Genomic DNA, 14,345 nt, shown 5'->3' with positions numbered 1-14,345 from the left:
TAAAATAGTCTTTAATAAGACGTCATGGGTGATAGAGCTTCGGGTTCTCAGACTCGGTCTACAATCTTCCGCTCTCTCACCGCTTATTAGTATAGTGTTAACTGAGGCTCTGCAACCTCTGGCCAGGTTACAGAAAGGGGGCTTATAATTCTCGGTTTCTACAAGAATCCTCAAAGAGATGAACTGGCTTCACTTCAGATGAGACAAGTAGCCGAGCTTGCGACTCAACCCACTGGAGCGGCCGCAGGACCCCTGCCCTTCCCATTTGTCCCTCGGAGTCCCGACACCTCTCCGTGACGCGGGAACTCGGGGCAGGGAACCCGGGGCCCGCAGGGCAGGCAGCGTGAACGGGGGCGCGCCGCGGACGCGAGCTGGGCAGCCTGGTCCGCGGAGCGCAGGAGCCCCGCCTTCCTGGGCAGGACCCCGGGGCGGGGGCGGGGCCTGCGGCAGCGGGAACTCCAGGCCTGCCCCTTCCCCCACCCCTCCGTGGGTCGCCATGGCCCCAGCTCTGCTCCTGATCCCTGCTGCCCTTGCCTCATTCATCCTGGCCTTTGGCACCGGAGTGGAGTTCGTGCGCTTCACCTCTCTTCGGCCACTTCTCGGAGGGGCCCCGGAGCCTGGTGGTCCGGGTGAGCCCGCGGGACCGCGGATGAGCTCTGGGACGGGAGGTGGGGCCGGACGCGGGGCGGGGGCGGGACTTGGAGACCAGTGACGGAGGAAGTCCGGGAGAGGGAGCTGGAACCCTGGAGGCCGGGGGAGCTTCGGGGCAGACCAGAGGGCTAAATCAGGGACTCAGGGATTAGCGGTTTGAAGACGCGAGAGAGTGAGGACTGTGGGGAGAGCAAGGGCGATAAGCGAGGAAAGGAAAGTGCCTTTATAGAGAGGACTACGGAGGGGAGAGTGTTAGAGGGAGCGTGTGGAGTACCCGAACCAGAGGGCTGCCTCTCCAGCCTTGCCTTTGCGGCTACTCTGCAGGAAACCCCTCGCCACTCTGTAGGAGGCCAGGGGAAAGGGGAAGGAGCAGGGAATGGAAGAGCAAGGCAGGCAAAGCCTAGAGAGGAAGCATGAAGGGGACAGGGATGGGGGCCGCAAAAGGAGATTAGGGTTAGGGGGTGTTTTCCACAACCTTTTTGATCTTTTGTCCCTTTCTTTGAAAACCCCTAGATGCCCGCCAGGGATGGCTGGCTGCCGTGCAGGACCGCAGCATCCTTGTTCCCCTGGCTTGGGATCTGGGTCTCCTCCTATTATTTGTGGGGCAGCACAGCCTCATGGCAACTGAAATCGTGAAGGCATGGATGTCTCGATATTTTGGGGTCCTTCAGAGGTCACTGTATGTGGCATGCACTGCCCTGGCCTTGCAGGTATGAGGTCTTGGCCACTGAGTCCCCAAGGGAAATTATCTGTGAGAAGGGTGTCCTAGATTGGAGGGGCAAGGACCTTACCTTCTGAAAATGTGGTTTTAGAACTGAGGGTGTTCGGGACTCTAATCTCAGCTTCCATTCCTCTGCAGCACACATCCTTCTTATCAAGAATGGTGTACCATTCCTCATTCCCCAAGCAGATTTGTGTATTCTCACCTTTGCAACTTTGTTCATGTTGTTCTGCTTGAGATCCCCTTAGTAATACCTCTTTCAGTGCTACCCTTTCTTCGAACCACCTCCCTAGGTCTCAAGAGAAGGCTTTCCAGTTGGCACTCACTTGTCTCAGTGAGTGCTTGGCATAGCCTACTTTATGGACCTATCTGGTCACCCCCATCTGTTTTGTAAGTTCTCAGGGTAGATACAGGTCATCCTTACATACTTAGGACTCCACCGAGCACCCTCCACGTGATGACTGTTTGTGACGCTCATGGTAGAGGCAGGGACAGCTCCAGGCCAACCTGGGGTGGGGATAGCCTCTGGGCTTAGGTACCCAGCGAGATACTCAGCACCTCAGCACCTCATCCTTCCCCAGTTGGTGATGCGGTACTGGGAACCTGTACCCAGAGGCCCTGTGTTGTGGGAGGCTCGGGCTGAACCATGGGCCACCTGGGTGCCCCTCCTCTGCTTTGTGCTCCACGTCATATCCTGGCTTCTCATCTTCAGCATCCTTCTCGTCTTTGACTATGCCGAGCTCATGGGCCTCAAACAGGTAAGGCTCCCAGATTCCTACCTAAGACCTATGATTCCATCTAGAATGCCTTTTTCCCTTCCAGGGATCTCTGGTCCTTCTCCCATGCTCTTCCAACTTCCTCTTCAACTCCCTCACCTACCTCCCTTTTTTATAAAACGGTCTCCCCTCAGCTCTCCACTGAAGGCCTGAAATCATGGGCTTCCTGGGCCTAGGGAAAGTTCGTGAACCCAAGATGAGGACCAGGGACCCAGGTCTCAGAAGGGTGGTTCTTGGGCCTAAGTTATAGAAAGGGAAGTTTCCTGGAAGGGGAGGAAAGAGGTGGCTAAGCTGCAAAAGGGGCTTGACCCCATTTCTAAGCTGTTTTCCCTCCTAGGTGTACTACCATGTGCTGGGCCTGGGTGAGCCTCTGGCCCTGAAGTCTCCCCGGGCTCTGAGACTCTTCTCCCACTTGCGCCATCCAGTGTGTGTGGAGCTGCTGATGGTGCTGTGGGTGGTGCCCACCCTGGGCACTGACCGCCTCCTCCTTGCTCTCCTCCTTACCCTGTACCTGGGCCTGGCTCATGGGCTTGACCAGCAAGACCTCCGCTACCTCCGGGCCCAGTTACAAAGAAAACTGCACTTGCTCTCCCGGCCCCAGGAAGGTGAGGCCGAGTGAGGAGCTAACCTGGTCCCAAGCCCTTTAACATCTGGGCTCTGGCTGCTTCAGACCAGAGGCCCAAATCTATGGACTGAAGGGGCCATCCCTTCCCCTGTTTGAGCCTCCACTCCTTGGGCCCAGCTCCATACCCTAATCCTGAATTTCAACCACTGGACCCCAAGATCTACTTCTCACCAAACCACGGAGGAAGGGTGGGGAACTTCAGTATTTCCTCACAGTTTAGGCCTTGACCCACCTCCACCCCACCTTAAGAACAGTCCTTCTAAGGAAGAAGGGTGGGCCTGCCCACTTCCCTCCCACTGTTGCTCCCTTCTACACCTCAGGGATCCCCTTCTCCCCCTCAGGCTTCCCTTCCTAGGAGTAGGATCAGGGTCTGCAGGTTTGATGGTAATGCCAGCTCTGCTGACTCACCTAGCCCCTCCTTAGGCCTTGCCCCTCCTTAGGCGCTGGCCCTGGGCTCTGTCCTCTAACCTGAGAGGATCCTCCCGCCCTTCATGTTGGTGACTAAGAGATCTCTGCCCTCCCGAGGAACGTCTGCGGCGGAAAAATAAAATTCAGCCCGTTTTTTCTACATATGGCATGCAGTCCATCAGTGTGTCTCTAACTAGAGGGCTGACTTTGGAAGGAAGGCCAGCAGAGCCCAGGCACGCCGAAGTCGAGTCCGGACGGCCACCGCGCCCTCTGGCGACCGCTGGGCGGCGGCCCCTCGGGCACACCCCCGAGGCCCAGCCCCCTTCCTCCAAGTCCCCAGTTCCCCCGCCGTGGACCGGGACCCATGGGACGCGGGCTGAAGCTAAAGACTGGGCAGCGGCTGTCGTGGGGGCCAGTTACCAAAGCCGTGGGCTTCCGAGTACGTCTCCGGGTGGCCGCCCGGGACCCCGCAGTGACGCAGGCTGGCCGGGAGAGGCCACCGCCTGGGGAGGGGCGGGCCCGGCCGGGGCAGCGGCTGCTTCCTCTGCGAGTCCCTCGAGGGGCCTGAGTCGCGGCGGGCGCGGCGGGCGGGGCGGGCGGGGCGGGGGCCAGGGCCTGGACACCTGCGTTCTCCGGGGCTCGCGGCAGGAGGGCCGGGCCGGGCCGGGGCTCGGGCGCGAGAAGGGGAGCCGGGGAGGCGGGGCCCACGCGCGGGCTCGGGAGCCGGCCCCGCCCCGCCCCGCCCCGCCCCGCGCCGCCCCGCCCGCGCCCCCTTCCCTCCCCATTGTCCTCAGACAAAGCGGTCGCCGCCCCCCGCCCGGCCCCGGGTCGCGGTCACCCTCCCGCCTCCCCGCCCGCGTCTCCGGCTCTCCCTCGGTCCCACTCCTCCTCCCTCGGACGCCTGCTCCTCCGCACCCCTCCCGTGGGAGCCCCGCGCGTGTGAGTCGGCTGCGGGGCTGCGGCCTCGGGGCGGGGGTGTCTCGCGCCGCCCGCCCCGGCGCGGACCTCGGGCTCCTCCCGTCGAGCCGCGGTTGCCTGTCGGTGCGCCCCGAGCCGGGGGGACGGCGGGCTCCGCGGGGCCGCTGAGCCGGGAGCCGGGCCTGGCGGCAGAGCCGGGGCGCGGAGCCGGGGCGCGGCCCGGGCCGGGGGCTGCCGCAGGAGGGGCGGGGGCGGGCGCCGGGGTTCCGGGAGCCCCGGGGTGGGCGCACCCGCGCCCCGCGCCCCGCTGCCTCCCCGGACGCCGGCTCCTCCCGGCTCCCCGACGCCGCTCCAGTCCCGGCTCCCTCCCGGCGGGACTCCCGGACCCCTCCCCGCCCCCCCCGCCCCCCGCCTCTGGGGCGGCGGTGGGGAAACCCGGCCTGGTCCTCCTCCTCGCGCCGCCCCCGCCCCCGCTCCCCGGCCGCTCCGGGCTCTCGCCTCCCTCGTTACGACTCCTTTTCCGCCCTTCTCTCCGCTCACATCCTCGGGCCTCCCCGATACCATGAACCCCGCGCTGCCAATTCTGACTGCTGTCTCCTCGCCCTGAATCTCTATTCTTCCTCTCAGGGCCGCGACGCCACCTCCGCCGGGCCCACTGCTTTTTCACTTTCTGTTTCCCCGTTACTTTGCCCTCCATCTTCTCACTCTTCCCCTCCCGGGCCTGGGCCCATCTCGGTGTCCCTCCTCTGCCCCTCTGCTTCCCCTCCCCCTACCCCCAGGACCTCTGGAGCCTCTCTTTCCTGTTCTCTAGCCCAGCACTTCCCACCCCTACCTCCGCGCGACCATGGCTACCATCCCGGACTGGAAGCTACAGCTGCTGGCCCGACGGCGGCAGGAGGAGGCGGCCCTTCGTGGCCGGGAGAAGGCTGAGCGGGATCGTCTGTCCCAGATGCCAGCCTGGAAGCGGGGAATCCTGGAGCGCCGCCGGGCCAAGCTTGGTCTGTCTCCTGGAGAACCTAGCCCTGCCCCTGGGACTACAGAGGCTGGACCTCCAGACCCAGATGAGTCGGCTGTCCTCCTAGAAGCCATTGGGCCGGTGCACCAGAACCGATTCATTCGGCAGGAGCGCCAGCAGCAGCAGCAGCAGCAGCGCAATGAAGAGTTACTTGCAGAGAGAAGGCCTGGGCCTTTGGAGGCCCGGGAGAGGAGACCCAGTCCTGGGGAAATTCGAGATCAGAGCCCCAAGGGAAGAGACTCAAAAGAAGAGCGGCTCAGTCCCAGGGAGGCCAGAGAGAGGAAGTTGGGGATAGGGGGAGCCCGAGAGTTGAGCCCCAGAACTTCAGAGGCTTGGGACTGGAGGCAGAGCCCAGGAGAGTCTGGAGACAGGAGCTCTAGACTGTCAGAGGCACGGAAATGGAGGCTGAGCCCTGGAGAAACTCCAGAGTGGAGTCTGAGACTGGCAGAGCCTGCAGAACAAAGCCCCAGGAGAAAAGAGGTGGTGGAAAGTAGACTGAGCCCCGCAGAATCTGACAACCAGAAGTTGGAGCTGTCAGAGTCCCATAAATGGAGGCCCGACTCTGGAGAGTCTCAGGAACAGAGTTTGGTACAACGGGAGGCATCAGGGTGGAGGCCCAGCTCAGAAGAAGAAAGAAAAGACTGTTTGGAGGAATGTAGGAGAAAAGAAGAGAGACCAATTCCAACACTGGCCTCAGAAGAGATTACAAAGGTGTCAGAGACCCTGACAAGGGAGGCTCCAGAGAGCAGCTCTGGAGAGGTGGAGGCAGCAGAGCAAAGGCCCGGCCCTGTGGAGGATAGTGAGAGGGGCCTGAGGCTGACAGAAGGCTGGAAATGGACCCTGAACTCTGGAAAGGTTCGAGAACGGACACCCAGGGACACAGAGACTCAACCTCAGAAACCCCCAGAGGCTGCTGAGAAGTATCTGGGGCCTCTTGGTACAGAGGCTGGAGAAGGGGAGGCTGAGAAGGAGAAGGCAGGGGCTCTGAGCAGGCCTCTGAGAACCCTGCAGAACTGTAGCTCTGTGCCCTCCCCCTTCCCACCAGAGGACGCTGGGACTAAAGGCTCTACGAGGCAGGAAGAGGAAGCGGTGGATCTCCGGCCCCCACCAACAGCCCCTCTGTTTCCCCTACCCCCAGCCCCACCTGCTCCCCAGTCCCCTGGGGATCCCCTCATGAACCGTCTGTTCTATGGGGTGAAGGCAGGGCCAGGGGTGGGGACCCCTCGCCGCAGTGGACACACCTTCACAGTCAACCCCCGGCGGTCTGTGCCCCCAGCAGCCCCCAGCACTCCCGCCACCCCAGCCGCGGCTGATGTTGCAGTTCCTGGAGTTGGGAAGAAGCGGTACCCGACTGCGGAGGAGATCTTGGTTCTGGGGGGCTACCTCCGCCTCAGCCGCAGCTGCCTTGTCAAGGGGTCCCCCGAAAGGCACCACAAACAGGTAGGGAGCAGCCCTCAGACTTCTCAGAAGCCTCAGCTCTCTCTGGCCTCCTTTCTTTTTTATAGCCCTGTATTCTTGTCTTCCTCTATTCTTTCTTGTTAATTCCTGCCACTACCCTTCCTCCTCTATGCACACCCTTCCTTCTTGTTGTAGCCCTCATTTTCCATTCATTTCCAAGCCCAAGGGTTCTGTCCCAAATCAAGTGCTGTCCCTGGGTGTGTCTCCCAGGGTGTGCCCAGGCTGCTCACTCTTCACCCTCGGGCTCTGGGTCCTTCCTCCCTGCCCCTTCAGCTCCCCCTCCCCTGGGCCGCCCCATTTCTTCCCTTCCTCTGAGCCGTGCCAAACCCAGCCCTCCTGGTGGGAGAGTCAGACTGAGGCTCCAGCCTAGAATCTATGGGAGCAGGGTCATCAGGTTGAAAGCACATACAGCCTTCCAGGGAAGAGGATGTTGGGGCAGGAAGCCTGAAGAGGCACAGCGGGTGGCTTTGGGGTTCCAGAGAGAAGTGAGTGGAGGAAGGTCTCAGCCCCAAGGCTGAGGGGGCAGAACTGAACGAGGGGATCTCCGCGGGAGGGGGTGAGGGGATGGAATAGGGCTGGCCAAAGAGCCAAGAGAAGACTTCTGAACCTCAAATCTGCTCCATGGGAGAGGCGCACACAGAGGCCATTTGAAGTGGGTGACCTCAGGGTTACACACCCCCAGCTGGGCCACTGCCTTAGACAGTGCTCCCTTCTCTCTTGGGACAAGAAAAGCCTTCTCTTCTTCCAAAATTCCCCCTCCCCTTCCCCTTCTTCCTTCTTCCCTGGGCTTCCCCTCCTTCCCCAGAACTGGCTCAGCAGTTGGTTTCCCTCCCTCCCCAGTCTTCCTGCTGCCCTTGCTGCCCTGGCCTCTCCCTCCCCTTGGAGTAGCAAAAGAGAGAAGTGACTTTGGAGGCCCTGTGCCCAAAGCAGGGAATACAATGGAAGTTGGGGACAGGGGTGGGGGCTGAAGCCAGCAGAGGATCAGAGGTTAAAACTGGAAAAAGGACGAAGTGCAGGAAGTGGGATCAGCCAGGCTTCTTGCCCTGGCTTCAGCCCAGTCCCTTCCTCACACACCACCCAGTTTCCAGTTTGAAAATGTCTAAGGAGAGAGAGGCTCCTGCACCAAACACATCTCCCCAGAGACCAGGAAGCCCTTCCTAGTCTGCAGTCCTCATCTCCTCTGACATCCTCAGATTTGGTTCTTTTGTGTGTCCCTGGTCAGTGGGAAACCACAGGGACCAACGACCTAGATGAAGCTTGCAGGTCACTTGCTCCCCCGGTTCATCTCACATGAAGCTCAAGCTCCCATCCCTGAGCCAAGGTACCTGAGTCTATCCTGAGCACTCTGGCTGCAACCAGCCCCTTCTTTCCTGGGCTGGGCAGATGTGAGGAAGTAGGTCAGGAACTGCCTGGATGAGGCGTTCAAACAAGTGACTTCCTATTGAGGTTGGCCTCTGCCTTTGGGGAGGAAAAGCAGAGGGAGGCCTGGAGTTTGGGGACCATATGAGAGCAGGGCAGAACCTGTGGTAGTGACCATACCTAGGTGAGGGAGAAGGGGAGCAGGAAGCAGATCACCCAAACAGGAAGCCTGGAGTGGGGGCGGGAAGGCTGGTAGGGCTGAGTGGGTAAATGCTGGGCCATGGGCCTGCCAGAACTGCTCAGGATGTGGTGAGAGAATAAGGAAGCGAGCTGCTCTGGGAGTGGGGGTGGGGAAGCAGCACAGAGTTCTCTAGACCCAGACACCTCCCCCTCCACCCCACGTCAGGCTGCCTTCCCTCTCTCTGCACCCTGCTCAGCACAGACTGGTGTGCGTTGACCCAGCTCTGACCCGACCCACTAGCTCGGAACCAGAGGACCCCACACACACCCCACCCTACCCACCCCGCCACTTCCCTAAATTACTCCTGTTTGCAAGCTAATGTCATCAAACACATCCTTGCCACAGGACAGAAATCCCAGCCCTGCCCTGTGGCTGGTGTCCTTTCTGAGAGCCCCTTCTAGCTGAGAGCTGGGCTCCTCCCCTCTCTGGCCCCCTTGTGACTTTATATAGCTGATGGGAGAGGAACAAGTGAATCACCCCCCTCTGTTTCCCGCCCCACTCCACCCTCAGCTCCCATGCAGGCTGTGCATTCCTGAGGAGCCCAGTCAGAAGTTGGGGCAGGGGTGAGGGGAGGGGGGTGAGGAGAGAAAAAGGGTTGGGGAAGAGAGACAAACATGACTCAGAACAAATAAAATGAATCTTTTTTCAGAATGGATAATAAACTACAGAGCTTGTTGTCCCAAAAGGGGATGTGAAAAGAAAACAAGTGGGTCCCCAGGAGTTTAGGTAAATCTGTCAGTAACGGAACCAGAAGTGGTCCTTTTTGAAAAGCTGGGACGTAAGGGGTCTGGTTGCTGTCCCTCGTGTCTACCAGCAGTTCCACAGACAGACTGTGTACCTCCCACAGTTGGGTCTCTGGGGACCACATCTGAGGTTGGAGCAGCCCTTCCTTACTCACTGTGGCAACTTCCACGTTCTAATGGACAGCAGACCCAGGATAACAAATGTAAATTCCCTGGTACATTAGAAGGTGGTAAGTAATTGTGTGTGTGTGTGGGGGGGGGGGTGGGTTAGAACAGGGTAAGTGGAACCTAGAGGGCCAGAAGGTTGGGGGTGTGAATGTGAACTTTCACTAAGGTGACTGGGAGAGAGGGAGCCATGGGGATATTTGGGGGAAGAGTGTTCCAGGCAGGAGGAATAGCCAGCGAAAGGCCCTGAGATGGGAGTGCCCCTGGTGAGCCAAGTGGAGCCCTGACCAGGGTGGCTGGAGCGGAAACAGATGCCTGAGAGGTGAGGCGGGAGCGGCACAGGGGCTCCAGTACCCTGTGGGCCTCAGTCAGGCTCTGGCTTTGCCTGCCACTGAGATGAGGAGCCAATGCCAGCTCCAGAGCCAAGGTGCCTCTGAGTTCCAGCTTCCTGTGAGGACCCAGGTTTCACATTCCATCTAGCCTTTAGCATCCACCTGTCCAGCCACCCTCCCAGCTTCTGTCTTCTCAAGGATGCAGGGCCCAAGCCCTGGCTCCCCCAACAGGCACTTGGGAAGGCCCGAGTAGATGATCTGGACCTTTCCAAGTAGTTCACATGGAATCCTCCTGTTTGTTGTCTTAATCGCTTTGGCTCCCAGAGTTAATCCCACTCTGCCCCTGCCTCCCTGAGCTTCTTAGAAGGGCAAAGGGGAAGGGTAGAAAGGCAGTGAGGACAGCTGGAGCTGGCCTGCTCTGGGGACAGCGTGTTTGTGAAGGATTTTCTGTCCTCTCAGGTCCCCTCTGGCTCTTCGCCTGTCTGTGCATGCATTCTCCACCCCAACCTGTGTTTGCATGGACTTTCCTCTCTGCCCTGCCACCTCCCCAAGCTGGGCCTTGCAGGGACTCAAGGGCCCTTCTCTCCTGTGTGTCAGGGTAGAGTCTTGTTTCCTCTGGGCCTCTCGGTAGGTCTCTTCTCCCCTCCCAGGCCCTAGCCCCAGTTTGTTGTGAGTCCACTCGGGCTCTAGGAGAAGAGTGAGGGGAGCAGGAGGGCACAGTATCCAGGCTGCTGGGTTTCCCAGGCACCCCAGGGGGCCTACGGTGCGGAAACCAATGTGCTTGTCTTTGCTTCTGCCTGGGACTGTGTCCAGTCAGCTATTTCCTGCCAGGTCAAACTTCCCTCCTCTCCGGGAAGCCTTCCTGATTGCCCTCAACGGTGCCTAAGGATTCAGCTCTGATTACAGGAGTATATTTTTTCATTTCTTTTTACCCTCCCACCACCCACAGTCTAAAGAGTAGGAACCCGAGTCCTGTATTGCTCCCCTCTGCCCAGGCAGTGCGGAGTCTGATGTTTTGGAAATGCTATGATAGAAGAGGGAAAATCTGGAATTGGAGGGCCTGTATCAGAAGGAAAACCGGCCCCGCGGCCCCGGGTGGATGCTCCGCTCCGGCTTCCCTCCGCCTTGCACGCGTTCCCCTGGGCGGGCGCCTCCCGGGCTGAACTTCGGCCTCCCCCTTCTCTCCCACCCTAGCTCAAGATCTCCTTCAGCGAGACAGCACTGGAGACCACGTACCAGTACCCCTCGGAGAGCTCGGTGCTGGAGGACTTGGGCCCGGATCCTGAGGCTCCCGGTGCCCCCAGCCCCCCGGCGGCCCAGCCTGACGACGACGACGACGACGACGACGACGACGACGAGGAGCTGCTGCTGCTGCAGCGGGAGCTCCGGGGCGGCCTGCGCACCAAGGCCCTGATCGTGGGTGAGCGGAGGCTCCGCCGGTCCGAGGGCGCCCCCTGGCGTCCAGGGCGGACACTGCGCCCTGGGAGGGAAGGGGCGGCGTGAGTCTGGGCAGGCAGGACCTCCAGCAGGACCTCCGGGCGCACCGCTCTCCTTCACAGATGGGGAAGTGGAAGTGCATGCACAAGGGGTCTCCAGATTTCAGAACCAGGACCCCTTCTGAGCACTCTCGTGTGCTTAAAAACACCGGGTTTGGGTCAGACAGGCCTGCATTTGATTTCCGTCTTGTTTCTTACATGGGGTGTAACCTCCAGGAAATCACCTGACCTCTGGCCTCAGTTTATTAATTATGACATGGGGTTAATAATAACCACCGCCTGGGGTTTACTGAGAAGGTTCAGTAATGTTTACGAGGCACCCTGTAACTATGGCTGGCCATCAAATTACTTAATCTCCTCTGGTGCTACTATGTGATTAAACAGGTTGTAAGAATGCCTGGCACAGGATGCGAGCTAGGTGAACAATGACTGCTGGTACTGTAGGAGCAGGTGCTGGGCATGGAAAACACTGACTTGCTCAGTGTAGAGAGTAAGTGGGGACGGTGGATGGCAGAGGCCCTCACTCACTCTGTAACCATTACTGCCTCCTCTCCCACAGATGAGTCCTGCCGGAGGTGACCCTCCTTCAACAGAGGGTCTGTCTATACCCCCCTTTTCCAGAATTGAAGATCCTGGAGCCCAGAAGATTGAGAACAGAGAGACCCTGAAAATGAGCTTGGCAGTGAGGGGCAACCAACATCTTCCAACCTTCTTTCCTCATCCTGTTTATGGGAGCAGAGCTAGTCACCCAATTTCCACCCTCACCAAAGATCCCTGGTGTGAGTGTGTCAGACATGCTGGTGGCATCCTAGGTGAATTAAGAATGAGCATCACGTCCTGGGGAGGATCACAGGGCTCACTGGGGCTGGGGTGTAGCACCTCCTCCATCTCCACACTCTCCCTTCAGCCTTCCTTGACTCCCCACCACCCCGTGGGGGCTCTGAGGATTTAAGCACTCATCCTGGACAGCCTGCCCCATTCCATTTACAGGCCCCTCTCCTTCGTATTCCTTAGGGCATTGCCCCCTTGCTTATACCTCCTGCCTCCTCCCCTGACCACCAGCCTGGTTTACAAATCCCATTAGCTCCCAGCCCCACCTGCCGAAGTCCCAGGTTTACAAGCACACCTAACTGTTGAGTCCATATGGAACCCCCCCGCCCGCCCTTTGTCTCTTTGGGGGTGTGGCTTCCTCCACTTTTGCTCAGTATTACTGTACCTCAGTTGTCCTCAAGAAGGAGAGCTGGGGATTTTAACCCTGTACCCCCACCTCATTATTTAATTCTGTTCCTTCCAGTGGTTCACAATTTAATTGAATTGCAAGTGGGTGTGGGGTGACTAACAAGGCCCCTCAACCCTTCTCCCCCATTTCTCCTTCCTTATCAACTGCCTGTTTGTTTTTTAAGTTTTCCATAATAAAACGGAGATCTCTCCAACTCTCCTGCTGCTTTTCCTTCTTTAGAAAAAGGTATGGGGTGGGGGAGGCTCTGTGTTCCTCATTCCAAGCCGCTCCCATCTTCCTATTGGCCATGAAGAGGTAGTGGCCACAGCTGCGGCGGTGGGGTGATGGAGATGAAACAGGAACTCAGCATTGACATGAAGAAAGGGCTCTGGGAGAGCCCTGTAGCTGTTGCTTGAAGGAGTGGCAGGAAAAGGACCAGTTTAAGGAAGGACAGAAAGAATCCACTAAACTGGAAGTGCCATTGGGAAGCCTGGGTGGCTCAGCGGTTGAGGGTCTGCCTTCGGCTCAGGTCGTGTGATCCCGGGGTCCTGGAATTGAATCCCACATCAGGCTCCCTGCATGGAGCCTGCTTCTCCCTCTACTTGTGTCTCTGCCTCTCTCTGTGTCTCTCATGAATAAATAAAATCTTTAAAAAAATAAACTGGAAGTGCCACAAGGGCAGACTGTAGTTGGGTTTAATGAAGCATCCCCATACCTCACAAAATTATCCCTAGCACACTTGCAAAATTATTACTAGAATGACTGAACAAACATGAATAGATGAAAAGAGCTAAAATATTGGAAACAGGACATTCTGAGTTGAAGAACTCCAGTATTTAGAAGCAGCTAGCTAGTGTGTAACACTGGCTAATCTAGGGGCTTTTACTCCAAGACTTGGCACCATAAATAATAAATCTAAAATTGCTGCAAAATATAGTGTATGTTTCCTGGAGTGTCTGGGTGGCTTAGTTAAGTGTCAGCTTTTGGCTCAGGTCATGATCCCAGGGTCTGGAGTGGAGCCCCATATCTGGCTCCCTGCTCAGTGGGGAATCTGCTTCTTGCTCTCCCTCTCCCATTGCCCCTTCCCTTGCTCATGTTCTCTGTCATTCTGTCTAAAATAATTTTTTTTTTTTAAAGTGCGGTTTTCTGGGCAGCCCGGGTGGCTCAGGGGTTTGGCGCCGCCTTCGGCCCAGGGCATGATCCTGGAGATCCTGGAGATTGAATCCCACGTCTGGCTCCCTGCATGGAGCCTGCTTCTCCCTCTACCTGGGTCTCTGCGTCTCTCTCTCTCTCTCTCTCTCTCTCTCTGCGTGTGTGTGTGTGTGTGTGTGTGTGTGTGTGTCTCATGAATAAATAAAATCTTTTTAAAAAAACAAAAAAATAAGGTGTGGTTTTCTAAAAAAAAAAAGTCTGTTAAACAATGGGTTTTATATCTCTAAAGGTTTACTTAAGAACCATTGATAAGGGGGGATCCCTGAGTGGCTTAGCCTGCCTTTGGCCCAGGGCGTGATCCTGGAGTCTCAGGATCCAGTCCCACATCGGACGCCCTGCATGGAGCCTGCTTCTCCCTCTGCCTGTGTCTCTCATGAGTAGATAACTAAAATCTTAGCAAAACAAACGAACAACAACAAAAAAAAACATTGATAGGGACACCTGGGTGGCTCAGTGGTTGAGTGTCTCCCTTCAGTTCAGGTCGTGATCACAGGATCCTGTGAGCAGAGTCCTGCAACGGGCTCCCCACTGGGAGCCTGCTTCTACCTCTGCCTGTGTCTCTGCTTGTGTGTGTGTGTGTGTGTCTCATGAGTAAATAAATAAAATCTTAAAAAAAAAAACATTGATATTTCATGGCTTTGTTGCCCAAGTATAGTTAATTGAGAGATTTTCCCATTTCAAAGAATTTCTATCTTCTACATATGTGGCAGGCACATCTATAGTTTACTTATCAGGTTTTTTTTTTTTTTTTTTCCAGTTTGCTAGGGTAGTAAAGACATGTTTGAGTAGTTATAGTCCTACCACTACAGGAATTTTCTCAGCTTAGTCAGAGGAGACCCCCTTTTACTAAATACAAAATAAGACAAACCGACCTTAAACGAATACCAAAACGAATACCAAAGTCTTTAACTTACTAGCAAAGGAACAACAAAGGTGTTAAAACAATAAGCCAGTTTAGAGAGTATGGAGGGAAACAATGCTTATACTCGTAGCTAATTAAATAAAG

At 57.4% G+C, this 14,345-nt stretch overlaps 2 protein-coding genes across 6 annotated transcripts; both read left to right on the top strand.

Annotated features, from left to right (window-relative positions):
• The first annotated feature begins 418 nt into the window (after positions 1-418).
• NRM (nurim) lies at positions 419-3,345 on the top strand. Of its 3 annotated transcripts, XM_038553429.1 has the most exons (5): positions 419-668; positions 1,165-1,361; positions 1,954-2,130; positions 2,486-2,753; positions 3,214-3,345. In XM_038553429.1, the coding sequence occupies exons 1-5, from the start codon at positions 497-499 to the stop codon at positions 3,243-3,245; spliced, it is 846 nt and encodes a 281-aa protein (XP_038409357.1). In that variant the 5' UTR covers positions 419-496; the 3' UTR covers positions 3,246-3,345. The 3 variants fall into 3 exon arrangements, with proteins under 3 accessions (XP_038409357.1, XP_038409358.1, XP_038409359.1); XM_038553430.1 differs by having other exon boundaries at positions 420-668; positions 2,486-3,345; XM_038553431.1 differs by having other exon boundaries at positions 422-629; positions 2,486-3,345.
• Positions 3,346-3,986: 641 nt separating this feature from the next.
• PPP1R18 (protein phosphatase 1 regulatory subunit 18) lies at positions 3,987-12,346 on the top strand. 3 transcript variants are annotated; one of them, XM_038553415.1, is made up of 4 exons: positions 3,987-4,120; positions 4,911-6,554; positions 10,607-10,832; positions 11,530-12,346. In XM_038553415.1, exons 2-4 carry the CDS (start codon positions 4,944-4,946, stop codon positions 11,574-11,576), a joined length of 1,884 nt encoding a protein of 627 aa, XP_038409343.1. In that variant the 5' UTR covers positions 3,987-4,120; positions 4,911-4,943; the 3' UTR covers positions 11,577-12,346. The 3 variants fall into 3 exon arrangements, with proteins under 3 accessions (XP_038409343.1, XP_038409342.1, XP_038409344.1); XM_038553414.1 differs by lacking the exon at positions 3,987-4,120 and having other exon boundaries at positions 11,468-12,346; XM_038553416.1 differs by lacking the exons at positions 3,987-4,120; positions 11,530-12,346 and adding an exon at positions 9,020-9,145 and having other exon boundaries at positions 10,607-10,745.
• The last annotated feature ends 1,999 nt before the right edge of the window (positions 12,347-14,345 follow it).

This window comes from Canis lupus, chromosome 12 (genome assembly GCF_011100685.1).
Source record: "Canis lupus familiaris isolate Mischka breed German Shepherd chromosome 12, alternate assembly UU_Cfam_GSD_1.0, whole genome shotgun sequence".
NCBI classification, from domain to species: Eukaryota; Metazoa; Chordata; class Mammalia; order Carnivora; family Canidae; genus Canis; species Canis lupus.
This window is presented reverse-complemented; position numbering and strand designations above follow the sequence as displayed.

Coding starts and splice junctions, on each gene's coding strand:
- NRM (XM_038553429.1), top strand. CDS start 497: ATGGCCCCAGCTCTGCTCCTGATCCCTGCTGCCCTTGCCTCATTCATC. Junction 2,131..2,485: donor AGCTCATGGGCCTCAAACAG/GTAAGGCTCCCA, acceptor TTTCCCTCCTAG/GTGTACTACCATGTGCTGGG. Junction 2,754..3,213: donor GCTCTCCCGGCCCCAGGAAG/GTGAGGCCGAGT, acceptor GCCCCTCCTTAG/GCGCTGGCCCTGGGCTCTGT.
- PPP1R18 (XM_038553415.1), top strand. CDS start 4,944: ATGGCTACCATCCCGGACTGGAAGCTACAGCTGCTGGCCCGACGGCGG. Junction 6,555..10,606: donor CCGAAAGGCACCACAAACAG/GTAGGGAGCAGC, acceptor CTCCCACCCTAG/CTCAAGATCTCCTTCAGCGA. Junction 10,833..11,529: donor CACCAAGGCCCTGATCGTGG/GTGAGCGGAGGC, acceptor CCCCTTTTCCAG/AATTGAAGATCCTGGAGCCC.